Genomic DNA, 27,980 nt, shown 5'->3' on the forward strand with positions numbered 1-27,980 from the left:
CTCCCTGGGGTGCTCCAAGCTGAAACTGCAAAGTGGGGGGCTTATAGGGCAGCAGTAAAAGGAATGGCCGGAGGCCTGGTGTGCACAGATTTGTAGGGGTGTTCACACGCAGGCACCTGCCGCTGTGTCAGCACATATGTGGTCTACCTGGGCATGTGTGTGCGCATGCATGTGTGTGTCTGCATGAGCAAAGACCAGTTCACTGGGGCACTGGCTTTTGGCCGTGAGCGTGCAGTGGAAGGGGCGTACGCTGCCTCACCCAGCCCTGTCCCCAAGTGCCCCGAGACATGGGCTGGGCTGATTCTTGCCACTGCCAGAGCATGACCAGCCCCCTGGATTAGGGTTGGGGAGGGGGGGCAGTCCCTGCGCAGGTCCAGCCTCCTGCTTTTGGCTGCCCACCCTGTCCCTCTCCCCAGTCTTTTGTTAAGAGCCAGCGGATACAAATAGCTGGTTTCCATATGCACAGCAGCATCTGTTACTGCCAGGGAGATTTGCATTGCTAAATGTAAATTGGGCGTTATGTCATTTATCATAAATGGGAGGGTGGAGGGGGCACTGAGGGGAGGCAGAAAACATTGGCGAAGTTGTCATAACAAATCACACGACTCATCGTTTGCCTTGGCAGGAAGGTGCAGAGCGACCTGTGAAGGATTTGCATGTGGAGTGAAGGGGTGGCCCCTTGTACAGAGAGGGAAACTGAGGCACAAATGCAGCCTGGGGTGCAGCAGCATGTGGGGACCTCAGGCATCCAAACCCAAAGCTCATCATTAACCCAGTCACCAAGGGTCACTATGGGAGAGGCTGGAAGGGGCAGAGTGCAGCTGGGGCTCAGGACCTGGTCCTCAGCCTCCCTCTCCCCTTCCAGCTCCCAGTGTCCCTGGGCCGGGATCCCCATCCCGTCCCGCCCCGTCCCTCCCAGCCCCGCTGCAGACGCCTCCCTCGCGTCTCCTGCCCACCCTCCATCCTTGGACGGCGTTCGGGAACCTGCCATCGCAGCCGGACCTTCCCCACACCCTCGCCATGAAGGGCCCCCTGCTCGGAGGCATGTTCTCCCGGCATGTCAAGCGGCACCCCGGAGTGAGTCACCCCACACCCTCTCCCTCCAGGGACCCCCTGTTCCTCCCCATCCCTCTGCATTCCCCTGCCCCTCTCCTCCTCCCGGGGACCCCCTGCAGCCCCCATCCCTCTGGGCTTGTCCTTGCCCTTCTCTCGCCATGTGCCTTGGGGACCCTGTGCTTCCCGACACCCTTCTCCCTCCCACCCCCCCCATTCCTCCTGCCCTCCTCTGCCTTTTGCGCCCTTTGCCAACCCTCCCTCTTCCTCCCACTCCCTAAACCCCTTCTCAGCCTCCCGGTCCAGCTTCTCTGCCCTCTCTGTGCCTCCCCAGGCTGTCCCTGCTTGCCACCTTCACCTTCACTCTGTCCTCCCAGCTCTTGCAGCATCCTCCAGGTAAGCCGGGTGGTCCCGGCGGTCCCCAGCCCTCCTTTACTGAGGAGCAGTGAGACGACCCTGCGCTGCCTGACCCGCTCCCTCCATCCAGCACCGCGGAGGGGCCGGGGCTTCTTCTCTGAGCTGGGCTTCAGGCGCATCGACTCTTACACGCTCTCAGGCTTAGTTATGCTGGCAGGTGCGCGTGCTGGCAGCTGCTTGGGTGAGGGGGTGCTGCTCCATGTCCTCCCCCTGCTACACCCTGCTCTGGGGGGGGTGGGGTGGGATGGGAATGGAAATCAAGCCCCCTCCCCACTCACCCCGGCAGCCCCAGGTCTGAAGCGCCAGCTCCCATCCTTTCAGCTCGGATCTGTCCCTGTCCCCCGGCACCAAAATTTGAAGCTGAGGGTTTTGTGTACAAAGATGCTGAAACCCTCATAAGCTCTAGACCCTCCAAGAGGGCGGCAGCTGGGTGAGCGTCCCTGCCCTGCCAGGACTGCCCCTCTTTTGCTGCCAGGCTGGATCCCCTCCGGCAGCAGGGACCTGGCCCTTGTCAGAGGGTTCCCAGCCCCCCCTCGCTTGTCCCCACCGCCTGGTTCCCTCTCTGGGGACCTGGCAGGGGCTGGTGGCCTGAGGAGGGTTAACGAGCTGCAAGTACTGGGCTGAAAGTCAAGTCAGCTGTTGGCAGTTGGGTTTGGAGGGGTAGAGCAGCCAGGCTGGAAAGGATGATGAGCCATGGCTGAGCGTCCCGACGCCTGGCTCACCGCAGGCTTGGGCAGGCTCGGGATGTCCAGGGCTGGAGCAGGCGGCACCCTGGGGCTGGGCTTTACCAGGGAAAGGCGGGTGCCTGCGCGCTGCCAGCATCCAGGGCACGGGCAGCCAGGATGCCTGGGTGCTTTTCACGTCCTCAGTGAGAGCAGACAGACGGACAGCACAGGCCAGGGCTCCTGTGCTGTCTTCGCAGCACTGCTGCGTGTTTCTATGTGCAGAACAAGGGGATTTGGGGCTTTTCTGTTCGTGCCTGCCATGGTTTCCCCAACAGTCAAACAGAGGACTGTGTGTGACTTGAGGGGCACAGAGAGGCCCCCAAACAGTACGTGTAAAGGGGAGGTGGTCCTGGGTGCCGGTACGTGAAGTGCCTGGCATGTGCCCGGCGTCATTAAGCAGGATTATTGCTGGCAGAGGTTGCTGGGGCAATTTTTGACGTCATCCATTATACGTGATCAGCTGCAGCTTGTGCTGGGCAGGCACATCAGCACTTTCACCTGGCGATAGCTGCTTTCACCCCCGGCTGCCTGCCTGCCTGGCAGGGATTCAGATCTCAGGGGTGCCAGCTGAGCACCATGGCAGGAGCTTTGGCAGGATGACAACCTGCCTGGCACGGCAGTACGGGGGCTGCAGAGCTCAGCGGGGGCATCTTAGGCACCGGGCAGAGCCCAGCACTGCATCCCACTGTCCCCTCACCTCAGCACATGGTCCTGCCATGGGAGGGAATGCTCGTCTGCACCCTGGCAAAAGGCACCCGTCCCACCCCGTCCAGGCACAGGGCCCCCACCTCACCCAGCACCTTCACGCATTTGTTTTCTCCTCCCTGCTGTTTTTGTAGCTGGAGCGGTAGGAACGGGGCCAGATCCTGACTCCAGCAGAGCTGGCGCGGGCTCGCTGATGGGTCACTGGGAAGTGCCAAGCGGTGGCTCGGGCTGCCGGTGGCCTGCGGCAGGGACCAGACGTGCCTGGCCGGGGGACTCGGCCCTGCTGCTGGCAGAGACGGGGGTCCCGAGGAGCAGGGCGGTGCCTGCCTCGCTCCCAACAGCTCCACAATCGGGTTTAAAGGGCAAATGCTGCACGCACACAAGCAGCATTTTAATGTCTGCACACTTAAGGTCAAGCTCTCAATACGTCTTGTTTATTTTTGTGCGTGTCTTGGGGGGGAACAGGCCCCACTGCCGGCACCTGCAGCTCCAGAGCCCCTCACCTGCTGCAGGAGTGGTTCCCCCAACTCCCCCTACCCTTAATTCTTCCCAGGCATTAATTACCCAGAAGGTGTCAGCAGCAGATGGTGAGACGAACCCGTCGCCCCGAATCTCCTCCAACAGACACTGCAATTCCCGGTGCTGTGGAGTTCGGCTTGATTAGCCGGCGCGGTTGGGTAGCAGCTACTGCCAGATCCTCTTGGCACCCAGCCGCACGCGGCGCAAAGATCATTATCTGCTGATGCCTCTGACCTCCCGAATCGGTGCTGGCATCTGCCGGGCGCCCCATCGGCCGGCGCGAGTGTGGAGCTGCTGGGCTTGGGCGCTGCCGAGCCAGGAGCTGGGCTGTGCTGGGGGCACTGGGAGAGGACAGGGACCGAAGGCTGGGCAGGGAGCACTTGGGGAGGGGGACACATCTGTCTGCCCGGTGTCTTCCCACAAGACACCGCTCCCCGTGCAGGTCGCCGAGGTGCTCGGCAGAGAACAGAGTGGTTGGGACAGACCCTTTTCTTCATGTAGAGTCATTTCCCCCAGCCTCATCCAAGTGGGGAAACTGAGTCCCCGTGCAGCGACTGGGTGGGTGTGGGCTCGGAGCTCAAGCTGCCAAGCAGAACGGCAAATATAACCGAGGCGCTCAGGTGCCGGCAGTGCGAACGGCACACGGCTCCCGCGGCGCCGCCGGCCCCCGCTCCCCGCTCCGCGCTAATGGGCACGGCGAGGCGCCGGCCGTGTTCGCCGTCCCAGGGGCACGGGCTGGCGCGAGGTTCATTATGCTCAGACCGTCTTCCCCGGCGTGGGGGCCGCAGCAATTTGGGGGAGGTCAAAGCAGCCTCGGCTCGGCTCCGATTGGGGCCACGTCCCCCCGGGCACCGTGGGATTGGCAGCGCGAGCGGAGACGAGAAGATGGAACCGGTCGCCCTGCCAGGGCGCGATGAAAGCCCCTGTGCTTGTGGAGGGGGGCGAGGGGACCTCCTGCTTGCAGGGACGCCCGCTGCGGGGCCGGGGCAGCTCCCGGGGGGGGTCACTGAGTGCCCCCCACTTCGCGCTGTCACCACGTCCCCAAGACCAGGGAGGAATTGTTAGCTCAGCCCCTGACTGGGAGCACCATGGACGATGGGAACAGGACCCCCGGGCCCTCACCCGCGCCAGCAGCAGGCGGAGGGGAAGTGATTTCTCATTCCAAATCCAATTCCTCTCCAACACGAGCCGATTTTTCTCTCCCCCTTTTAATTCAGTCACTCAAGCTGACAGCTACACTGTGTACCGCAGCCCAGCTACAGGATTGCTCTGCCATATTTCCCCTGTAAATCTCCCGGTGTGTCAGCTCTCCCTTTCACTCTCCAGTCGGCCTGATAAATATTCATTTTATTGGGGTATTTTTCATTTTTTTCTCTCTCTCTCTCTCTGCAGCTCATTCCCCTCATTGGCTTCATCAGTGTCGGCCTGGGCAGTGCTGTCCTGTACTTGCTGAGGCTGGCCCTGTACAGCCCGGATGTCAGGTACGGGTCGGGGTGCCCCTGGGCACCCCTCGGGCACTCGCCCCGCGCCCCTGGGGCTGAGGGGGCTGGCGCCCGGGTGCGGTGGGCAGGCGGGCGCTGGGGTGCCCACTGCGCCCAGATGCACTCTGACACCTTCACGGTGAGCAGTGGAGGGGGGGGAATAGCCAGACCCAGGGTGAGGGAAGCTGGGGTACCATCTGCCCTTGCCTTGCTTGGGGGTGGGGGGGGACAAGGGCCCCTTCAACCTGCTGCTCTGGGCACTGCACCAGCCGGGGGCGGGCGGGAGAGAGAGAGAGAGACGCAGAGGTTACGGGGACAGCAGAGGGAGCGGGATGGATGGGGGGATGATGAGGCAGATAAAAGCAATATGTGACTGATGGAGAGGGGGAAAAAGAGTGTGGGGAGGGATGGATGGACAGAGGAATGGGAAACCAGTGGGATGGATAGCTGGAGAAGGAATGAGGAGAGGGAGGGGTGGGCAGACGTGAAAACAGTGTGCGAGGGTGACTGGAGAGGGAGAGAAGGGAGAGGGAGACAAGGTGTGAGGACGGATTGATGAGGAGTGGAGGGTGGATGGATGGGCACAGGACAGGCAGGCGTGCTGTGGCGCACGAGGCTGGTGGGTTTTTTTTTCCTCTTGTAGCTCAGTGGGCCATGGTCCCTGCAGCCTCACGCTGTCTAATGCCTATCTAATATTTGTTTGCTCCTGGTAAAACGCTCATTGATTTAATTCAACGCCAGCTGCCCAGGGTACTTAGCTCAGCAATTAGCAGATCCAGGCACCTTGTCTTTGATGGTGGAAGCGCAGGGAGGGTGTGTGAGAGGGGATAAAACAACAGCCTGCTATTAAACAGCTCCAGGGGTCTGCATGTGCAGCACAGCCACCCCCTCCGTGCGCGCACACACGTGCATCTTCCCAGATGGAAAATTCTGCTCTTGGCCAACACCAGCGGATTGCAGGGGGACGGGAGAGGGGGAGACGTGAGCGGCTCTCTCCAGGGACCCATCCCACGGCTTCGCTGGCCTTCCACACCCCCTCCCGGGACAGGACGGGACATGTCCTCCTTGGGAAGGCTTCATCTGCCTGACACCAGCCACCCCGCACAGTTGCCTTGCACGCTCAGGAGCTTTGCACGCTCCTGAGTGCTGCACAGGGTTGCCGTGTCCCCGCTTGCTCGCGGCAGCTGCGCGCAACAGGACAGGCGGCAGCGTCCCTGCTCGCCCCCCAAACAGGGGGTGAAGGCTGGGGGCTCAGGAAGGGTGCAGTGGGGAGGCAGGCAGACGTGCACCCCTGCACGTACAGCCACGGCGGCTCGCTGGCCAGCCCTGCGCCGGGCTGCGGTTTGGTGAGTCAGGAGGTGGCTGTGGCACAAGCCAGGGCACGAGCGCAGCCCCGCAGGGAGCCTGCCTGGCCCCCAGCCCAGGTCCTCACCTGGGGGTCTGGAGGGACTCAGTCAGAGCCCCCCAACCTGCCAGCCACAGCAGAACTGGGGAGTGTGGCTACGGTGGCATCGGGGGATTATTTCTGCAGAGAGCTGGGGCTGGGGGCACTAGCAGGGGTAAAATGTGGGGGGGAACAGGGGGATTGGGGGGGGGGGGGCCTGTCTTCCCCACCCTCCTTACAGGTGCTGATAGCCCCAACGTCCCTTGCAGCTGGGATCGAAAAAATAATCCTGAACCCTGGAATAAGCTGAGCCCCACGGACCAGTATAAAGTGAGCACTGGGTGAACTGGGGGCCTGGCGCTCTGGGGCAGAGGTGCATGAGCCCTCCGGCTCCTTGTGCTTGGCTTTGGGGAGGGGAGCGCTGTCCCCCCCTCCGCAGCCAAGGCCAGGCTGCAGTGACAGCTGCACGGTACACGACCCCCGCCCCCCCCACATCCCTCCCTTCTCTAGTTTCTGGCAGTTTCCACCGACTACAAGAGCCTCAAGAAGCACCGTCCCAGTTTCTGAGCTGCCCCGGGGATGCGCTGCCACGCTGGGACAGGGGGAGCGCGCCCACCCCCCGGCAGCACTGCTGCCGCCCCACCAGCCCCCCGGCTCTTGCCTGCTCCACCGCTCCGTGTGTCACCACGCACGGGCCTGACTGCTGCCTCAGCACCCCCAAACCGTGGGGCTGTGCCCCCACAATAAACCGCATCACCCCGGGAGCAATGTGACCACCATCACCAGCGGCCCTGCGCCCGCCCTGCCTGGCGCACTGCTCGCCGTCACATCTCGACAGTAATAAATTATTGGCGGGGGGAGGGGGGGGTGTGAAGGGAGAGGAGCAGAATGGGTTACGTATGCTGTTTCCCAGGCCCATAAACGCAGGAGGCATTCACGACCCCCCTGTGACAGCTGGGGTGGGGGCTCACATCCCGCTGGAGGCCGCAGTTCGCAGCTCCCGGGCGCCGCGTTTCCGCTCTCCCACGCTCCAGGGCCCCGGGGGCTGCCCAGGGACCACCCGGCCCTGACCCAGCCCCTCCGGAGAGGAAAAGACCCCAGCGGAAGGGGTCACACACACATGTGCACGTGGACGCACACACGTGTCCTGCACACGTGGGCAGCCCCTGCTCCCCCCGGGCTACGTGCAGCGGGGCAGGGGCCTGGCCTTCGCCAGAGCAGGGCCATCCCGCCGGGCGCGGTTTGGTTTGGCCAAGGCCGTACGGGGGAACGCGCAGCCAGTAAATACAGAGCAGGCGGCCCAGGAGAGCGGGACGTGCCGGTGAGCAGGCAGCTGCCTGGCCTGCCAGGGGCTGGGCTACCTCTAGCCAGGCAGAGTGCCATGGGTAGCAAGGGGGCCAAGGGCTCGTACTGGCAGCTCTGCACCCTGCAGCAGCAGGACAGGAGGGAGGGCAGACTGGGCCACCAACCCCACTGTACCCGTCTCACTCCAGGGCTCCCTGTAACCCCCCCATCCTCTGAGCCCACTGGGTGAAGCACCAGGGTGGAGGAGAAGGGGTGGGGACACTGAGGCATGATGGCAGACAGTGGGACCTGGGGGTCCAGACCCCACATCGATGCACAGGGCCCTGGCACAGTGCTGAGGGGCCCTGGGGACACTGTCCTCCACAACGCCTTGTCACCGACCTCTCCCTCCCCAGCTCAGCTCCCACACACCTCCACACAGGCGTGCTCTGACAACACTTTTATTAGCAACTCCGCCCCCCTCAATACAAAAGTGCAAGACTTGCTTGGACAGAGGGGACGAGGCTAGAGCAAGGACTGGTCCCTCCCCCCATCCGGGTCTGGGGGTGGTCTCTGTACCCTAACACTGAGAGCAGCGCAAGGGTGGGCGGCCCCCCGCCCCCGGGAGGGAGCGTCTGATCCCAAAGGTGCTGGTGGGGGACGAAGGGGAGCAGGGAATGCAGAGGGTGGGTTTGAGCCTCCCCTCGCCCCCAGGTAGTCCCGGCCCGGCAGGAGGGGCGGGAGCCCCCCTCAGCGGTCGCTGAAGCCGGGCATGGGGAAGGCACGAGCAAAGGTCTCCACGCGCTGACGCAGCTCAGCCACGCGCCGCTGCGTCTCCGCGTCCTGCAGCAAGAAGGTCTTGAACTCCTGGAGCTTGCCTGGGGTGGAGGGGGAGCGGGTGAGAAGGGTGGGGGGACACTACGGCAGCCCCGTCCCTGCATGGGTGAGGGGGGCGGCTGGCGCCAGCTCAGGGCGCAGTCCCTGCGCCCCAAATGGGGAGGTGCTGACTGGCACCCAGGAAGGGCAGACGGGCCCCGCTCACTCACCGGTTTTGCTCTTGACGTCCAGGGCCAGCGCAATGCCCTCGTCGATGAAAGCCACGACCTTCTGGAAATCCTCCTCGCGGAAGTGGCGGGAGGTCAGCGCGGGGGCACCTGGGGGACGGAACCCATCAGGGCCGGGAGCTGCCCGGGGGCACCATCCCACCAAGGGGCTCCCCAAGTCCCGGCCCTCACGGGGTCCCGTGCTCCCATCTGAGCCAGAAACTGGCTCCAAACTCCCATGTGGGCTCCTCAGAGAGGGGTGAAACAGAGGGGGGATGCCCCGGGGTGAAAGCCTGGGGACACTCCCCCAGGGAAGGGGCTGGATGGAGGCAGGAAGACCCCCCCCCAGCAGGGCCCGTCCCTCACCCAGGCGCAGCCCCCCTGGCGTGAGAGCGCTCCTGTCCCCCGGGCACGTGTTCTTGTTGGCAGTTATGGAGACGAGCTCCAGCACCCGCTCAGCCCGCGCACCGTCGATGCCCTTGGGCCGCAGGTCCACCAGCACCAGGTGGTTGTCGGTGCCACCTGGGGAGCAAGGGAAAGCAGTCAGGAGCGACAACCAGTCTGGAGACCTCCAGCCACCCCCTCTCCTCCCTGCCAAATCCCAGCCCCTTCCCCACTCTGCAGCACTGCCCCCATCCTGCCTCCCAAGCCCTGTTCTGCCTTGCACCCCCTCCTCTGCCCCCCACTGCTGCCTGGGGGCACTGAGACTGAGCCGTGCCACTCGTGACCTACTGCAGCCTCATCCCTCCTTGTCCTCAACCGCACGGGGCACGAGGCATTACCTGACACCAGGGTGTACCCGCGCTGGAGCAGGGCCTGCGCCATGGCTTTGGCGTTCTTCAGCACCTGCTGGCAGTACTGGCGGAAAGCTGGCGAGCTGGCCTGGCATGGGGGAGACCACGTCAGCGCGGGGCCCCAGCTGCCCCCAGCCCTGAGCCCACTGGCCTGGCACAGACCTGTTTGAGGGCCACGGCCACAGCAGCGATGGCGTGGTTGTGGGGCCCCCCTTGCAGGGAGGGGAAGACAGCAAAGTTGACCCTGTCCTCCAGGTCGTAGAGTGTCTCCTTGCCCGTCTTCTTATCCACCGAGCGCACGCCCTTGCGGTAGAAGATCAGTCCTGACCTGGCGGCAAGAGAGAGCTGGCACCGCTCCCCCCACCTGCCCGCCGTCGCCCCGCGGCAGGGGCTCGGCCCCCCTGCACCACGCCGCAGTGCCGACACTGCTGCCGCCCTCCTGTGGGTCCCTCCAGCTCCAGCCAGTTGCATGAAACGCAACCCCTGCTTTGCGCTCCCCCGCCGTGGGCGAGCGTGTCCCCTGGGGAGGGGGCGGCAGGATGCAGCCTCACCTGGCACCGCGCAGAGTCTTGTGCGTGGTGCTGGTGACCAGGTCCGCGTGCTCGAAGGGCGAAGGGATGGCCTTGGCTGCCACCAGCCCGCTGATGTGCGCTATGTCTGCCAGTAGGTACGCCTTCACCTCCTCGCATACCTGGGGACACGGGTCATGGGGATTCACGGGCTGTCCCTGTCCCCGCGACCACCAGTGGGGTGCAACCGCCCTCGAGCTGCTGCAGGTGCGAGAGCTCCTGTCACCCGGACGCAGCCCACCACCCCGTACCTTCTTCATGCGAGCGTAGTCAATGAGACGGGCGTAAGCGCTGGTGCCAGCAATGATGAGACGGGGACGGAAGAGCCGCGCCGTCACCTCCAGCTGGTCGTAGTCAATCAGCCCCGTGGCTGGCTGCGAGGGACAGACAGACAGCTTGCAGACACACATGCACCCCCCTGCCCCCAGCTCTGAGCACAGCACGTTTGGCTGAACCACAGGCAGCTCCCAAGCACCCCATGGCACCGGGACGCGGCTGGGACATGGGGAGGGTAGGGCAGGGAACAGCAGAGCAGCTCGGGCACCCCAGGGGCACCGCCGGGATCAACAGCTCAACCAGCAGTTCCCCTCTTCTCCCAAGAACCTGCCCCCCTGTCTCACGTCAAGTTTGTAGGGCATTGACTCGAAGAAGATGGATGTTGCTGAGATTCTCTTGATGTCCGACATGTACCCATGCGTGAGGCTGCAGGGAAGGCAGAGGCGCAGGATCAGGCTGGGCCCCTCAGGAGGCAGCAGGCTCCAGGCTGCCCCACCCTGCTACGTACTGGCCCCCATCGGGCAGGTCCAGCCCCATCAGGCGGTCGTGGGGCTGCAGCAGGGCTGTGTAGGCTGCAAAGTTGGCTGGAGACCCTGAGTAGGGCTGAACGTTGACGCCCCAGCGGGCAGGATCCAGGTCAAACGCCTCCAGAGCCCGCTGCTCGCACAGCAGCTCGATCTGGTCCACCACCTCGGCTCCCCCATAGTACCTGGAGAAGAAGGGAGGTGGTTATGGGGGGCCTTTCCCCCAGCAGCCCCACAGCCTCCCACCCTGCCCCACAGGAGACCTCAGTGGAGAGGACAGCCTCCCCTCGGAAGCACCTGCTCCTGCCCTGGGGCTCCCCTTAACCTTTCCTGCAGCCAAACACTGGCTGTGGGAGGACCCCTGATACCACCGGTGCCCTCCTGCCCTCCAGAACTGGCTCCCCCTCTTTACCTCTTACCGGGGTACCCTTCCGAGTACTTGTTGTTGAGGCAGGAGCCCAGGGCTTCCAGTGCTGCCCGGCTGCAGAAATTCTGGGGGAAAAGGGGGGTCAGAGATGAGGCAGCGAAGTTCCCACCTGAGTCGGGGTCCCCCAGGACCGTCACCACCCCCTGCCCCAAGCACCCCATACCCCACCTCAGAGGCGATGAGCTCCAGCCCCCGGCACTGCCGATCCTTCTCCTTCTGCACCAGGGTCCACATCTCGGGGTCGCTCTCAGCCAGACTCTCCTGCCCTGTCCAGGCAGGCACATGCCCGGTGGCAGCCGCCACAGCAGTGCCATGCTGCGCCCGTTGGCTGCCGGTGGCCACTTGACCACCACATCGCTGTAGGGCCTGCACAGGAGACGCAGGGCTGACAGGCTGCGACCCCGCACAGGCAGGTGCCAGGTCCCCCTACCCCCGAAGTGCCTCCGGACCAGCAGGTGACAGCGCCAGGAGCAAGACCCAGGTGTTGTCTCCAGCCACTGGTGCCATCCTCCAAGGTGGGCATGTGGGGACCCCCAAGGTTCCCACATGGCACACAGGGACCCGCTCCAAGGTGCCCCGGACCCACAGCCGGGGCAGAAGCATCTCGCCGCCACTGAGAGCCGGTGCCGAAGCAGCAGGAACGGCAGCCAAACCCACCGCAGGTGCGGAGCACGTGCGCGGCAGAGCTGCACACGCGTGTGCACGCCCGAGTGGGACGGCGGACCCTTGGCCACCCCGCGGGGAGCCCCCCCGTTGTGCACGGTGATGCGGGGGGGCACCGTGCACAACGGGAGGGTCTCCGCTGCTCCCCTCAGCCCAGGGCCCCGGGGACACGGAGAGGGAACCGCGCCCCACCCCCGCTTCACCTCGCTGGGGTGCCCGGTGCCGGTGGCCGGTGCCGGGTGATGTAACCGCGGCCGCCCCATTGCATCACCCGCGGGGCCGCGGTCGCCGGGCAAGGGCCAAGGCCGGCGGCGGCGGCGGCTGCTGCGGTCCGGGGACTTTGGGACGAACGCAAAGTCCGCGGGGGCGGTGGCCGGGCCGGGGGTGCCGCTACCCAGCCGCGGGGGGCCGGGACCGGGCGCCGCTGCCCCGACACCGGCTGGGCAGGAGCTGCGGCCCCCGGCTGCAAAGGTGCCCGGGAGGGGTGCTCCGAGGGGCCGGGAGAAATGCGTACGCAGGGAGCGACCCCCCGGGCACCGGGACCCCCCGCGGGTACCGGGAATCTCCCCCGGGCACCGGAACTCCCTGCGAGCACCGGAGCGCCCCGGGGACCGGGACAGCCTGCGAGCACCGTGACCCCTGCGGGCACCGGGACCCCTGCGGGCACCGGGACCCCCCGGGGTACGGGGACCCATGCGGGCACCGGCACTGCCCGGGCGCCGGCACTCCCCGGGCGCCGGCACCCCCCGCCCCAGCCCGAGACTCACCCTGCCCAGGCGGAGCGGCCACATCGCGGTCCGCACTCCAGGCGGGTCCGGCCGGGTCCCGGCCCCGGCCCCAGTCCCGGTCCCGGTCCCTGCCCGGCCCCGCCCCGGCCCCGCCCCGCTGGCGCCGCGCGAGCGCTGCCGGGGAGGGGCGGGGCCACGGGGCTGCCGGCACCGCGCGGCCCGACGGGAAGCGGGAGGTCCAGCCGCCCCCCCCAGCCGGGGGCACCCCCGTCCCGACCCCCCCCGCGCCCCCACCCCTCTTTCCTCCCCCCCCATCCTGGGGTCAGCTCACTCCACCGCTTTTCCATTTTTTTCCAATGTTTTTATTTTCCACTTTTTTTTCCATTTTAATTTTCTTAAAAAAATATGAAGAAGCCCCTGCCCGGAGCCAGGGCGACGGAAGCCCCCAGCAAGGGCCCTGCCGGAGTGGGGACAGGGACCCCCAGGTCACTGCCCCTGGCGTGGCACTTCTTCACGGGTGGCGGCGGGGGGTGGCAGCAGTTGGGGGCTGCAAATCTGGGTGAGGGGCGGCAAATCTGGGCAGGGTCGTCCCCAGCGAGGGGGGGGGGGCTCCATGGGGCACCAGGGGCTCGGTTTGGTGCCCCAACGCTGCCGCAGCCCAGGGGGGGCCAATGGGGGGGGGGGGCTCCAAAACACCTGGACAGGTGCCCTTGCACACGCACGGACTGGCGTGCACATGTGTGTCCACACGCACACACGTGCACATCTCCCATGGCTGCACGAAGACCCGCCAGCGCACGGGGCGAAGCCTGAGCTCTCCCCAGCACCGTGACCTGCTGGCACACGGCAAAACTCCCCTGCTACAACCGTGCCCGCCCCACAGGTGACACACGCCCAGCTGATGCCATGGCATGGGGCTGTACCCCCCGACTCACCCACATGCTCTTGGGGACCCCAGCCCAGCCCCTGGTGTCGGGTGGGGGGGCCAGGCTCCACGCCTGCATCCCCTGCCCAGCCGCAGGGATGGGAGCACGGCTGTGCCGGGACCCCCTGTGCCGACCATGCCCCGGGCGGGCTGTCCCTGGCCCCACTCCAGTGCCCTAGGGAGGTGCTGCAGTGATTGAAGGGGGGGCTCAGTGCGGGGGCGACGGGGGGCATCATGCAGCTGGCACGGGGTGCAGGAGCCCCCGGCCCCCATCTGCCTCCAGCTCTGGCACCCGCCGCCCCTTCCCGTGGCTGTCAGCCAAAGTAGGGGTTGTCGTGCTGGAAGTTGTAGTCGGGGCAGACCTTCTGGACCAGCTTGTAGTCGATGCTGAGGAAGGAGATGAAGATGCAGATGACCTTGAAGGGCTTGGCGCAGAGCCAGGCGGCGTGGCTCTGCGTGTGCTCGGTGAAGCACACCTTGGAGGGGTCGTACAGGCAGGGCTTGTTCTTCCGTGCCCGGTTGGTCTTCTCGTACTCCACATGGCAGTTGAGGGCCTTGGCCGGGCGCCCCTCGGGCAGGGTGCTCTGCTGCGGCGGCGGGCGGGGGAGCGGCAGGGGGGCTGGCACCAGCACCTCGAAGCCCACTGCCTTGGAGGGGGGCACGATGCTGACCGAGACGTTGCCCAGGCTGGAGGAGTTGTGGCGGAAGTAGACGCTGAAGGTCCCGTTGATGTGGTCGACAATCTTCCCTGTCACCAGCAGGCTGAACTTCAGCGTCTTGATGTTGAAGTAGAAGTCGCCCCAGCCGAAGATCTTCTTGGTGCGGCCAGACTTGAGCGAGGGCTTGCGCCGGACGTGGGGGCTCGGCAGCTCCCCGGCTGTCTGGTTCTTCTGCCAGTCCCAGGGGCTTCGCACGGCGCCCAGGGGTGTCCCCGCGCCCCGGGGGAGCTCGGCCGGAATCAGCCGCCCGGCGTCAAGCACCGGAGGCTTCAGGGAGCCGTAGGGGACATCCTTGAGGAGGCCGGAGGTGCCCAGCTGCAGGTACCCCAGGGTCTTGGCGATGTGGCCCCCAGCACACACCGTCTGGGGGAAAGAGGGCAAAGACTGCACGAGCTGTGCCTGCCGCCCCCTGCTCATCCTCCCACCTGTCCCCATGCACCCTTCCGTGTCCGAGTACCCCTCCTGCACCCCTGCATCCCTTCTGTGGCCATGCACCCCTCTGGCACCTCGTGCCCCTTTGGCACCGTGCCCCCCCCATTTGCCGTGCCCCCATCCGTGCCCAGAGCCCAGCGTGGCTGCACCGTGCCCACACCACCCCCTCGGCCCCGCACCGGCCTGTCCCAGACACCCCCCCAGGAGCCAGGGCCGCTGCTCCAGCACAACCCGTGTTCCTGTGACTGGACGCAGCAGGACGACGGACAATTCACAGCTGCCTCCGCACCACGGCTGAGGCCTATTAAAATGCAGGGGGGTGGGGGGCGGCAGCGTGTTCAGATGGGGGGGGCAGCGGAGCCCCGCGCCGCCTGCCAGGGAAGCCTAATTGCATTACCCAGCGCCTCTGATCTGCAGCTGGAACCACGGAGACCCCCGCCAGGCTGCACGGCGGCTGCTCCGCCCGCCACGATAATTGCGCCGGCTGAAGAGTGGGGTGCATTGTGTGCAGGGGGGCACACGGGGAATGAGCGGGGACCCCTCGCTCTGCCGGGGGGAGGCGGCTGGGCCACTTGCTGCGTTCTGGCGAGGGAGGGAATTTGCAGCAAAAGCAGAAAAGATGGGCAGTGGAGGGGAGGAAAATGCCAAACAGCTGCAAGGTCCCTGCACCGGCATGGGGACACCCCCTCATCCAACACAGAGCCAGGAGCCTTTGGCAAGGGCTCTCACAGGGTGGGGAGAGGCAGCTCCTGTCCTGGTGGGATAAATCGAGGCAGGGAGCTGCTATGGAGACCAGCTGCCTGGTCTCTCCAACCTGGGCTAAGGAGGTGCTGATGGGCACTGGCACACCAGGACCCTCTCGAGATGCAGCCAGTGCTGGGGTGTCACACGGCAGCTCCCAGACACGCCGGTCCAGAAGGGGACCCTGCGCACGGAGGGGGCTGGGACCCACCTGCCGCCAGGCACCAGCTGGGACAGGACCGCAGCGTCCCCTTCCCAAGGCTCCCCACGGCCGCCGCTCTGCCTGTCCGGCTGCCGGGGCTGACATCGTGTGGCTCAGCGGCGAACAGAGCCAGCTGTCACCTCTTCGGCCCTGGGACCCCGTCTCTGACGTGTCCCATGTCACTCTCTTGCCTGAGCCTGCCTGCCCCCCGCTCCCCCACCCCTCATTTGGCTGCTCCTGGCTCTGCACCCCGGTGCCCGGCGTGCCCCTGCCTGCCCTGCCAGCTGCTCCCGGTGTGTGGGATGCTGCTCCGTCAGCCCCAGCTCGTCCATCACTGTCACCCTTGAGCTGGCAGGTGGTCGGGCTGCTCTGGCAGTTTTTGCTCTGGACGACCTGTTTCCCGAGGGGGGTGCGGGGAGGAGGGGAGCGAGGAAGGTGGGCTGCGAGCAGAGGTGCCAGCTGGAAGGGCCTGGGGGGAGTGTGGGTGGGCTGTGACCCCCATAGGAAACTGAGGCATGCCTCAGTGCTGAATCCAAGCCAGTGGGGCTGGAGGCAGGGCAGGAGGTGCTGGGGATGGCTCCTGCCTGCCCTTGCTGGGGTCTCATCCTGGCACCAGCCACCCTGCAGAATGGCTCCGCACTGTTTCCCCCTTGGAGCACAGTGTGCTCTTCCCATGCCCCCCATCAGAGAGGGGTGAGCCCCCCCAGGCCCCCTCCTCCGCGGCCAGGCAGGTCTGTGTGCGAGGACTGGTCTTTGCTGGGCACCCACCGGGGATGGAGCAGCACTGGGGGCCAGCCCCGGCCACAGCCCCCACACTTGCCCTGTTCCTCTCCCGCTGCTGAGCCGGAGCCCCCGGCCAGGCCACGCACTGCTGTCCCAGGACCTATCGCCTCGTCCTCCTGATGCCGCGTGTGCCGGGCTGCGCCGGTAAATCTTCCACGGCATGTGCCACACCGGGCTGCTCGGCCTCTGCTGTGGGCCCCGGCCGCTCCAGGCAGCGCTGCCTGGCCCCGGGTCCGTGGGAAGGGGAGGAGGATTTGTGGGGTCTCAGCCCAGCCCGGGGAGGGGGGAGCAGTGTGAAGCTGCGGCTGAGCATCCCTGCAGCCCCCCACTCCGCCTGGCCATCCCCCGGCTCCCTCCCGAATCTCTCTTTGAGCGCGGCTGCTGCCTTCGCCCTTATCTATATTTCAACGCAGCTTCAAAGCTGGGTGCCTTCACCAGCTGGAGAGAGGGAGCGAGCGCGGCAGGACGGAGAGATGGAGAGATAAATGGGGGAGGGGGAGAAGGGCAGCCCCCAGCACCTCCCCTCTGGCCAGGAGAGCGGCATTTTGCGGGGGGGGGGATGACGGCAGCGGCCCCGGTGAGACCCCCGCTCCCCTCTGCCCCAGCTACACTCCATCGTTAATCCCACTGGTACATATCCATCAGCATGGGAGCCCCCCGCGTCCCACTGTGGGGAGGCAAGTGGGCCTCCCTCACCACGAGAGAGGTGAGCGGGGGCACCGGTAACCCCGCAGCTGGAAGGAGAGCCCCAAAACCCGCCTGCACCCACGGAGAGGGCACAGGGAGCAGCGGAGACTGCAGCCCACGGGGGAACACGAGCACACGCCGCCCAAGCCCCCACCAGCCCAGGAAAGATTTCTGGAGGTTTCTCAGCTCTACGCTGGCTTTCCATCTCAGCCAGGGCTGAGAGCCAGGACGGCTGGTTCCCTCCAGCAGTGCTACGTGAGCCACCGCGGCCCTCCTCCCCTTGCCTCAGTTTCCCTTTCCAATTCACCCTCCTTCCATGATCCCCTGCTAGCGGTGAGGGGGATGCAGTGGAGTTGGGGACGGGGATGCGATGGGAACGGGGCTGTGATGGGGAATTGATGGAGACAGAGATGCAGCAGGGACAGGCAGGCAGCAGGAAGGGGATGCACAGGGGGAAACAGTGGGGATGGAGGTGCTGACACCAGCTCCCTGCAGGACTGAGGGCTGTGGGTCCCCAGGCCAGGCTTGTGCAGAAGGATGGGGCAGGATGGGGCCGGGAGCTGTGGGGCACGGACTGGGCACGGGCAGGGCAGGGTGCTCTGGGGAGAAAGAGGCCCCCACCCCTGCGGGGAGAGAGGTGCCCCCCAGCCCCTCAGGGTGAGGGGCCAGGCTGGCAGCCTCCCCCACCCCCAGGTCCCTCCCCAGGAGCTGCTGGGGGAGCGGGGGATGAAAGGGAATTGCAGAGCAGGGCAGCGGCTGCCGCTGCAGCCAGGGCTATCGATCGTGGCACGAGCGCAGTCGGGGGCCGTGGGCAGCACAGGGGTGTGGCGGAGACCCTCGCTGCCCGCAGCCCCTGGTGCAGCCCCGGGGAGGATGGCTTCCCCCGGCCGGGGTCTGGGAGCCTGCGGGCAAGGGCCGCAGCAGCGCGGGGCCACGGCAAAGCTCTCCCACGACAGCGCTGAGGGGAGCCAAGGTCACCCCCCCTGCACCCTGCCAGCGCTGTTGCATTCAGGGCAGGTCCTGCGCACACCTCACGTTAAATATTAATGATTCTGCTGGTGAGTGGTTGGGGTGCACATGCACACGTGAACTCCTCGGACACACTTCACAGGTGCTTGTGGGGCACCCAGCGCCTCCCGGTCCCACACGGGTGTGCACAGAGCTCCCCCCTCCCTGGCTGCACCAGGATCTGTCCTGGTGCCAGAGGAGGGCCACGCCTGGCCCCGCTGCGCTGGGCTCCGGCTGCGATGCACTATTCGTGTGTTTCTCTGATACGCTTGTTTTTTACTGTTACACATGCACGTGCTGCTGCGTCCACGCGTTACCCCAAGACAACGATAGATGTGTTTGCTGCTCTCAAGCCCCTCGTGCGTGGGGCTGTGCAGGGCTGCCATGCGTCTGCAGGCACCCGTGTGTCACTCCACATGTGCACAAGCATCTGGGCAAGGATGAGGAAGGGCTGGGGGTGGCTGCAGAGGGACTGGGAAGGCTCTCGGTGCCGGCACCAATTTGGCTTGTCAGGACCAGCAGTGATGGCCACTCACATCCCATTTGCTGGCGGGGCCAAGCACTGTCAGCTGCTCCCCGGAGACCCACAGTCACCTTGGCGGAGGGGAGCGGATCGGCGCGGGGTGGACCGGCTGCCCCAGTGCGGGCTGTGACGAGCTCCCAGCACGCTGAGAACAGGGCCGTGGCTAATGGGGTACCATCGCAAGGCAAAACAGCCCCTGCCTGAGCCAGGAGCAGACCACCCGCGACAACCCCCGCCAAAGGCCCTGTCCCTACAGCCAGCCTGTCCTTCGCACCCAGCTTCAAGCCGTCCCCCCCACCTTGGTGGGGTTCAGTGGCAGAGCAGGCACCAAGCTGTGGACCGGGCTCTCCAGCTCTCCCCACGGACGCAGGGTCAAACCAGTCTCTCCCCTGTCACCCCGCTGCCTTCGTTAGTGCAAGGAGATTAATTGGAGGTGGTGAGCAACAATCCCCGCGGGCCCACTCCCCCCGGCGCGGCGCAGCCCGGGGCGGTGTGGCATTTCCAAAGGTTAGCAGCAAACAAGGTGCCTCTGACAGCTCCCATTTATCTCGCTGGCGCAGCGCGGGTGCTAATGCGGCGGCAGGGCGACGCGCTGCCGGGTGGGCTCTGCGGGGCTGCCAGGAGGGACCCAAGCACGCGCCCGAGCGTGCCGAGGCGTGCAACGCACGTCTGCAGGACTGCGTGTGGGCGAGGGCGCACGGGGAGCTGCAAGCGTGCGTGCTCCCGTGTCTGCGTGCGAGCATGCACGCCCGTGGGTGCCTGGAGGTGTGCGCTGAGATCGCCCAGTGCCTGCCCGGCCCGGCGCGCACCTGCAGCGAGCATGCAGGTGAATGCAACACACGCCGGCGGGTGCTCGTGTACACGCGTGCCTCTCTGCACACAGCTGAATGTGCACGAACGCCTCCACGTGTCCTGCACGTCCCTGCGCACACGTGCACGGTTACATGCGCACACACGAAGTGAGGCGGCTCTGCATGTGTGCCTTCGCAGGGGAGCCTCTGCTCCTCAGCGTGTTTGTGCACCCCGGGATGAACGCGGTCCTGTGCCCCCAGTGCGCCTGCTCTGGGACGTGTCAGGGGTATGGCCGTGCCTCTGCCTGCACCTCTGCCTGCACTGCTGCCTGTGCCGCTGCCTGCACCGCTGCCTGCGCCTCTGCCTGTGCTGCTGCCTGCGCCGCTGCCGCAAGCGTGCCGCTCCACGTCAGCGAGCACAGATGGGGCTGGCGAGTGGCAGGCTGCTAATCAAAGTCCCCGTGAGGCAAATCTGCGGTGATGGCTCCATGGTGTCAGGGCAACGAATTAACCTGCTGCTGGGCACACCTGGGCTGGGTCCAGAGCGCTGGTGGAGCCCAGGGGCCGCGGACCAGAAGCGCAAGGCAAGACCCAGTCTGGCTGCCTGTCCCTGCCTGGGGATGCTGCTCCTCCGGCAGCGAGGACTCAAGGGTGAAAGGACAGAGCTGCAGGACAGGGAGTGGGGCAGGGGAGGGAGGCCCGGGGATGGCAGCGATGTGCAGCCCAGCAGGGGTTATAGGGGACAGCTGCGGGCTGCAGGGCAGGCGTGGGGTGTCACGGGCAGGGGGTGCAGGAACGGGGTGCAGGACAGTCTCGGGAGGAAGGGCAGAGCCCCCCATCTCAGCCTCACAAGGGCAAGAGGAGAAACCCAGTTGGGTGCCCCAGCAGCCACCCCAGTGTTCCACTGACTCCCAGCTCAAAGACGCTTGAAAGCCCATCCCTGGCCAGCAGCTCCAGGGCCGGGGTGCCCAGTGGCAGCTGGCTCTGCTCGGTGCCCCCCGCCACCCTCGCCGGCACAGCCAGTGCTGGTCCTGCCATGCACGGCACACCGACCCACATCTGTGCAGGCAGCAGCTCGCCCCACAGCTGGACCCACAGAGCCCAAACCCTCCTCGCCTCGCAGACCCCCAGCGTCACTCAGCCCCCGCTCCCGGCCGGGAGCCCCCACCCAGCTGCAGGCAGCAGCGCCGGCTGCCCCACTCGCCCCAGCACAGCGGGGCCGGATGGATGCGATGGGGCGAAAGGGCATCACGCTTGGGGGGATGCTGAACCCGCCCCAGTCCCAGGCACCGAGGGGTTGAGCAGGTGACAGACAGGGACAAGTCGGGATGCACTCATGCACAGCCACCCTGCCACACACGCACACCGAGTCACGGTGATGGCCAGACAAAAGTGAGCTCGGTGTGACCACCCAAAGGCCTCCTCGGTCTTTCCTTTGCCTCCTCCGTGCCGCCACCACAACCACCAGCAGTTCGCGCGCACCCGGACACAGCGCAGCGGGCAGGCGGCTGCAGGACCCCCCGCACCAGGACGGTGAACCCAGCCCGGATGAGCTCGCCAAAGCCACATCCACCACAGGTCATTACGGGGCTGCTGGAGCTGCCGGCACCCACCCGGCACACGTAGCCTGCAGCAGCGGCAGCACCCGCGGGACCCGTGCTGGGGTCCCTCTCCCGGTGACGCTCCTGCCCAAAGTGACGCCCCTGCAGGGGCCGGTGTCACCTCGTGCGGGAGCGTGACCTGCGCGGGGCTGGGAGAAATTGGCTTCCCACAGACACGTTTGCCTTCACCCCCTAAACAGACACCTCGCTCCTCACACACTGAAAAAATATGCAAATGCTGCAGCTTTATTAACGCGCTCGGCACGCGCTGGCTAATAAATATTTCATAGCCCGAGTAGGACTTTTTTTTTTCTCCTTCTTCTTTCTTTCGTTTTGGTTCCTTTTTCCTGTCACTCGTTTCCTGCCTTTTCTTTTCTAAGCCGTTGTTTTATTTATTTATTACTTTTAAGGGCTTCGTGGTGAGACAGGAGCTGGTAGGTGGCTGGGGGGGGAGCCAGGGAAAAATGTACATCCCCAGCCTCTCCCCCCACGGGTGAAAAAGAAAAGTGCTGTTAAGAGCAAAGGAAAAAATATAATAGAAGGGAGGAGACAGCACCAGGCAAAGGATTCAGGGCTTGTGTGACTCATTGGACTCAAGGAAGAAAAGAGAATGAATGAGAAAATGAGGAGATAAACGGAGCAGGAAGGGGGAGAGGGGTGTGCAGGCGGGTGCGCACAAGCCAGCGGCGAGGGGGTACGGGGGAGGCGGGAGGGATGGGGACGCGTGGGCTGACGGGCTCGGAAGAAATTGAATCCTGCTCACCCAGGCAGCGCGTTGCCAGCGTCCCCCGGAGCAGCCGGAGCCCAACCTGCCTCAACGCCCGGCTCAGCTCGGCCGGCGGGACCCAGCACTGGGGCTGGGGGTGACCGGGGAGAGGGGCCGCTCCCTGGCCAGCGCAGCACAGTGCTGCACACCCAGCGCAAGCCACACTCCCCTCCCACGTGGTGCCAGGGCCACGGCTCCCTCGGCTGAGCCCCCTTCGCGCCCAGGAGCGGGCAGACACGGGCGGCTCACACAGACGGGCTGTGGGGACACATAGGCAGAGCCGGCGGGGACTAGTCCAGGTCGCTCCTGCATCCCCAGCAGCCAGGGACACCCAGCCAGGACCCTGCGTCCCCCTCCTTGCCCCCTGCATCTGTGCCTCAGTTTCCCCACAGTGGAGCAGGCTGCGGGGCTCCCTCTGCCCCTCCATAGCTGCCCCGGCTCTTTGGTGGGCGAGGTCTTTCCAGGGGGGGTGCAGAGAGGTGACAGCTTCCCCGAGCCCCCCCCAAACCAGAGGGAACCCAGGCCCTCAGGGACGCAGCCCCCACCTTCTGCCCAGCAGCCTCTCCTCCCCCCAGCCCACCCCCACCCCCTCGCCTCACCATTTCACTTTATTATTGCAATAAATGTAGCCATAAAAGTGGCAGGTATCGGCGTGCGAGGAGATCGCTTCTCCTGAGCTATGGAAATGTAATTTCGAGTGTGCCCGGGAAATTTTATAAGATCGTATCAGGCGGGATCATAAATTGCATTTCCAGCCCCCCCCCACCGCCCCAATGAGACTGGGCTGGTGCGAAGGTCACCACGGAGAGGGGCAAACGTGGGGCTGTCCCCTCAGTGGGGAGCCCATCCCCATGCCCCCCCAGCACTGCGCTCCCCCCATCTTCCCCCCGGTATGCTCCCGGGGCCAGCCGGGATTTATTCACCCGGGAGGAGAAGGAAGGGAGGAGCAGCAGCAGGGACACGGCTGTCCCCCGCATCCCTCCCGGCAGCAGAGGCTGATTAAAACCCTCTGAGAGACCCAGAGGCATAGGGGACCCTCAAGGGCATCGCTGGGGCCGCAGCGCTCAGGCTGCGCCGTCCTGGGGTCACAAGGACTGTGCCCCGCTGCAGCCGGGCACCGGCTCCTGCCAGGAGCAGAGGACGACGGGTCCCTGCAGCCCAGCGTCCTCCGGGAGCCCCCTGGCGACCCCCGGGGCCGGATTGGGCCCCGCGTTGCAGGCACCCCTGCGCCCAGGCTCCCAGTCCCCAGCGGGCACTGGGTGAAGCAGTGCGAAGTATCGCTGCGCTGCCCAGTGCCGGGGGGGACAGGAGGAGGAACGAGAGGGTCTTTGCTCACCGTGACACCCGCCGAGGCCAGCCCAGCTGCAGGGACAGCCATGGGGGTCGGACGGGGTCTGTGCCGCCGGCGGCACTGGGCTGAGCATCGTGCTGTGCCCTAGGGGTACAGCAGTCAGCCCCTGGCCGAGCAACAGGGTCTGATGGGGATTTATTTGGGGAGGGGAAAATTAATCCCACCGCGAGCGCAGGGCCCTGCAGGCTCTTTGCAGCTGATCATTTCTGCAGGCTGGGCGCTCATTTCCACAATGACTTTCCTTTTGCAACAGCGATCAGGAAAAAAGGCGGGGAGGGGGGAACATGGGCACAGGGACGTGATTATTTCTTTAGTAGCAATCCAAGCGGCTGGAGAGGAAGCTTCATCTTTCCTGGGCCATTTACCTCCAGCGCCTGAGCGCGAAGGCTGAGCCAGGCAGCTCTTCAGCGATGCTGGAGCTTGGCCAGGGCAGGCGGGGGGGGTGGGAGGCTTCAGCTGCCGGGGTCTCGGCATGGCATCGCCCCACCGTTGGGCCACCGGCTGCCGGGACTTTGGCTCCTTGGGAGGAGAAGCTGTGGATGCAGGGAGCGGGGGGCAAAAGTCATTAATCTGGGAGTATTAATTGGCAGGGGTGTGATTAGCAGTGGGGCTCACGGGCGCTCAGCTTCGGGCTGCCGTCGCAGAGGGCGACACTGTCCCAGCTTGGGCCACCCCCTCCAGGCCCCCTGCCAGCGCCCAGGAGAAAACTGGCAATTGAAAACAAGAGGGGGGAAAAAAAGCAATAAAGCAGGTCCCAGATTTCAGCCAGAGCAACGCAGCGGAAGAGTGGGATTGGGTCTGGCCGGGGGGAGCCCTGGGCCCCCCCTCCCCAGCCGCTGCTCCCCCTCCTCAGCGGGAGGCTGAGCCACGCCACGCTCCAGGCTCCAGCCTTATTGAATCTCCCAGCTCAGGGTGCAAAGGGCACCACAGGGAAGAGTTATTAAAAAAAGGGAAATGAGTCGCTTGGAAACCTTCTTTCGGAATAACAGTGTGTGTTTGTTTGGCGATAGATTAGCTCAGCCACGCTGAGCACACAGCACCCGCCGCACCGCCGGGCAGCTCGGGAAATCTGCAGGGACTGGGGCGGGGGGACACGCGGAGCTGCTCCCCTGGCCCCCGCAAGCACCGTCCGGGCACCGTCCTGCCGGGGCCGGTCCCTGCAGCTCTGTGCCCGGAGGGACCCCCAGCCAGATGCGGGCTTGCAGGGCTGCACGGCCACCCAAACCCCATTCACTCTCCCCGGCCCCAAATGGGGTATATGTCTCTGAGCCATGAAACAGTTAAATTCTTCCCATCAGTGGGAGCTGGGGGGGTGAACAGGGGTGCCCTTGCACCAAAAGGGCTGGCAGCATCTGCTTAAGAGCAAAGCCATCTGTCAGCCAACAACCCAGCAGACGTGTGACAGTTCTTGGGTGACAGCAAGGGAAAGGGAATGAAGTGGGGTGAGTTTCCTGGAGGCTGGCGTCCCACGCCACCAACCTCCTGCTGGCACGGCCACCAGCACTGCTAGGCAGGATTTTCCTGGGAAGGGTTAATCCAGGAAGGAAAACCTGCCAGCAACACTCCAGGTGCTTCGCAGACACCAGCTATCCCACCTCCCCGCCCGCCAGGAAGGAGGGAAACCGAGGCACGGTGCCAGGGAGGCACGTTCCTGCAAAGGCACAGGCAGGCAGCGGGGCTGGAGCAGGGGTAAGGAAAGCTACCCGGTGTCCCGGCTCCAGCCCCGCTGCTGTGCCGAGACACCACGCCCTGCGCTGCTTCCAGGCAGCCCGGCAGCACCCTGGTCGCTCCTGCCTGCTCTGGGGCCAGCGGCACAACACCCCAATCCACCGCTGGCTCTTGTTCAGCACCTGGTGTGGATCACGCCAGCACCTGGGCATCGGGGACCACGGGGCTGAGGCTGGCATCTGCCTCCCGGGAAGGCTGGGAGGCTGCTGGCCAGGAATTGCCCTTCCTCTCTGCAAAATCACAGCCGCCCCTTCAAGCCCCAGGAAGCGCCCAGGAGCTACACCCAGCCTGCCCCAGCCGTGGGTCTCTCCCATTGCTCCCGGCTGCACCTGGGGGGCTGGACGGGACCCAAACCAGCGGGAAGCCAGGCCAGCCCTACTCTGAGGGACCCCCGAGATTTAACGCTCAATGCACAGAAAAAATCTGACGCATAAACATAAACCAGCAGCCTGATGAAGGCTGAGGCAGGGAGATCACTCGCGGGGAGCACTGGGCAGCATCTCTCCCGCCTGCCCAAGCGCTGCCATCCCAAGCCCAGGCACAGGGAAGGAGAAGGCAAATCCCAGGCAGCAGCAGCCATGAAGGGTGGGGGGCCGAGGGGGAGCTGATCTGCACACACGCGGTGCAGACAGGCACCCGCTGGGCCGGGAGAGCTTGTCCATCCCAGCAGGGAGCTGCACACCCGCACGCTCACACACACCCCGGCAGGGACCATCAGCAAACACAGCGCGTGGGGACGATCAGCACACGCGGCGTGCGGGGAGGCACCCCGGGGCCTGTCCTTCCCGCAGCAGGGACGCTCTCACGCACCCCCCAGGGGTACGCCGTGCGCCCAGCGCTCGCCCGGGGGAGGCAGCCACACCGGCCCCTTCGCCCATCGCTCCCACCACGACCCCAGCCCCGGCGGGATGCGGCACTGAGGGGCTCAGGTCCAGTGCAGCGCCTGGGGCCAGGGGCAGCTGGCGGGACCCCCCGCCCATCAGGCCGCCTCCTGTTCCCTGAGAGGGGCCAGGAAAGTTTCTCCCCAACAGGCCCAGAGGACTGAGGGGGCAGGAACAGCTCCATCTCCCCCTGCAACCTGGCTGGGCACGCAGCTGTGCAGACCCCGGCCCCTCCTGCACCCTGTCCCCACACCAGGAAGCCCACAGCCCACCGGCCGGTCACAGCCCCGCACCACACAGGGGCTGGGGCTCACTGTCCCTGCCAGCATCTCTGGGGGTTGCTCGCCACGCACGTGGCAGGAGGCTCCTCCACCCGTGTGCCCACCTCGTGCCCGGGGATGGGCCCGCTCCCCCCAGCTGCAAGCCCCCACCTCACCCTCCACCGTTGCTGCCTGTGCAGGCAGGGAGGGGGACAGGGCCAGCGCCCTGCTCCTGATTTCATCAAAACAAAACCATTTGTCTTGAAGCAGCTCCAGCACCGACAGATGCTCTGCGTTAGATGGACACGGGGAGGGGGGGGTCACGCAGAGCCACCCCCTCCCACAGACACACACACACACATCTATCCATCTACAAACACACAGAGGGGAGTATGCCAGAAAGATAAGTTGCAAGAGCTTTTGCCTGGGGGGTAGGGTTGTGCGGGGCGGGGGGGTCCCTGATGTGCATCAAATTCCCGAGAGGGAATTGACTCGTTTGATTTTATTCATGAAACACAGAAAGTAAAAATAGAGTGTCAGGAAATCAGATCTGCTGGGTGATGAGCTCGGCCCCGCCGGCAGGGCTGGGGCAGCACAAATCCCCCCATTCATGACCACCACAGACGCTGGAACCAGATGCAGCTCTAGCCCCCACACCCAGCAGCTCCCGCTGGGGGGGAAAAGCCTCGCTGGGCTCCAAGAGGAGATGGCAGAGGGGGGACACGGGGACACGCAGGGGTGAGTGGCCATGGGAAGCATGTAATATCTGAGACCGTGGGACATCACGGGGAGGGCTCTGCGGGTGGGGAGGGTGTCCCTGCAGCTGCAGCCTCTCAACCTCCACAGCCAGGCAAAGGGGCAAGAACAGGCAAAGCCCCCACCCAGCAAGGCCGAGCCTGTCCCTGGGGTAAATGCTGGGGGGACGCTCTGGCGAGACGGGGGGACGGAGCTGGCGGGGAGTTGCCCCCCTCAGCAGAGGTGAAGGCCACGCCAGCGCTGGAGCTGAGCCCGCGCCAAGTCAGGACAGAAATGAGGCACCACCTCTGCAGGTGGTTTCAGTGCTCACACCCTTGGCGGGGCCAAACCTCTGTCGCCCCAGCTCCGCTCGGGGCGCAGCAGGGCCCCCCGGCACAGCCGGCCGGTGGGGGGGCCTCGCCCTGCCTCCCCCCGCCGCAGGCCTGCGCCCGCCGCTCCCCCCCGCAGGTGCGGGGTGCGGGACAAGTGCACCCCAGGGTGCGCAGGGGGCCCCGGCCCCCCCGCAGAGCCCCCCCCGACCTGCCCACGCGCGGCTCCGTCTCGCGCGTCTCGCTGCCCCCCCCCGCACCTGCCAGACGGCGCCTTCCACGCTCTGCAACGGGGGAGGGGGCTGCCCACACCGAGGGGTGCACGGGGGCTGCACCGGCCGCGGGACCCGCTGCTGCTCCCTCCGCCTGAGCGCGGTGCCCCGCAGCCCCCGCGCAGGGTCCGGGACAGCCCCGAGCCCGCTCCAACTTGGGGCGAGCAGGACGCCCCCGCTGCGCGATCCCTGCCCGGTGCCCCCCCGCCATACAACTTTCCCATTCACCTCCCTGCAAACGCCCCCCCCCCGTGCCTGCACGCCCCCCTCCTCAGAATTGCACAAGCCCCCCCCAATCGTCCGTTATCTCCGCGACTGCCTGAGCCCCCGCGCGACTGCACGACCCCCCCCCCCCACAACTGCCCGTCTCCCCAGTAGCCGCCCGTCCCCCCACACTGCACGAACCCCGCCAGGACGGCACGTCCCCCTCGCCGAGCGGCACGGACCCCCGGCACTGCACCACCCCCCCAATAACCGCCCCCCCCCCCCGGTCATTGCACCCCCCCGGCGGCAGCAGCAACTTTGCTGCCCGCGGGCGGGCGCGGCCGGTCCCCCCTCACCTGCAGCAGCAGCCAGGGCCCGAGCAGGGGCAGGCGGCGGCGGAGCATCGCGGGGCTCCGCGGGGCTCCCGGGCTGGAGGGAGCGCGGCCGGGC

At 66.0% G+C, this 27,980-nt stretch overlaps 3 protein-coding genes across 4 annotated transcripts; 1 reads left to right on the forward strand and 2 right to left on the reverse strand.

Moving 5' to 3' along the window:
• Positions 1-909: 909 nt before the first annotated feature.
• Positions 910-7,119, forward strand: NDUFA4L2 (NDUFA4 mitochondrial complex associated like 2). The gene is made up of 4 exons (XM_068410779.1): positions 910-1,077; positions 4,812-4,900; positions 6,554-6,614; positions 6,795-7,119. Exons 1-4 carry the CDS (start codon positions 1,021-1,023, stop codon positions 6,849-6,851), a joined length of 264 nt encoding a protein of 87 aa, XP_068266880.1. The 5' UTR covers positions 910-1,020; the 3' UTR covers positions 6,852-7,119.
• Positions 7,120-8,013: 894 nt separating this feature from the next.
• SHMT2 (serine hydroxymethyltransferase 2) lies at positions 8,014-12,726 on the reverse strand. 2 transcript variants are annotated; one of them, XM_068410133.1, is made up of 12 exons: positions 12,632-12,726; positions 11,370-11,567; positions 11,187-11,266; positions 10,759-10,959; positions 10,595-10,676; positions 10,226-10,348; positions 9,957-10,096; positions 9,568-9,733; positions 9,394-9,493; positions 8,978-9,133; positions 8,615-8,722; positions 8,014-8,446 (listed from the first exon to the last, which is right to left on the reverse strand). In XM_068410133.1, exons 1-12 carry the CDS (start codon positions 12,653-12,655, stop codon positions 8,319-8,321), a joined length of 1,506 nt encoding a protein of 501 aa, XP_068266234.1. In that variant the 5' UTR covers positions 12,656-12,726; the 3' UTR covers positions 8,014-8,318. The 2 variants fall into 2 exon arrangements, with proteins under 2 accessions (XP_068266234.1, XP_068266235.1); XM_068410134.1 differs by lacking the exons at positions 11,370-11,567; positions 12,632-12,726 and having other exon boundaries at positions 11,194-11,262.
• A 315-nt stretch (positions 12,727-13,041) lies between these two features.
• Positions 13,042-27,972, reverse strand: NXPH4 (neurexophilin 4). The gene is made up of 2 exons (XM_068410564.1): positions 27,887-27,972; positions 13,042-14,599 (listed from the first exon to the last, which is right to left on the reverse strand). Exons 1-2 carry the CDS (start codon positions 27,932-27,934, stop codon positions 13,832-13,834), a joined length of 816 nt encoding a protein of 271 aa, XP_068266665.1. The 5' UTR covers positions 27,935-27,972; the 3' UTR covers positions 13,042-13,831.
• Between the last annotated feature and the right edge of the window lie 8 nt (positions 27,973-27,980).

Source organism: Nyctibius grandis, chromosome 11, assembly GCF_013368605.1.
Source record: "Nyctibius grandis isolate bNycGra1 chromosome 11, bNycGra1.pri, whole genome shotgun sequence".
NCBI lineage: Eukaryota > Metazoa > Chordata > Aves > Nyctibiiformes > Nyctibiidae > Nyctibius > Nyctibius grandis.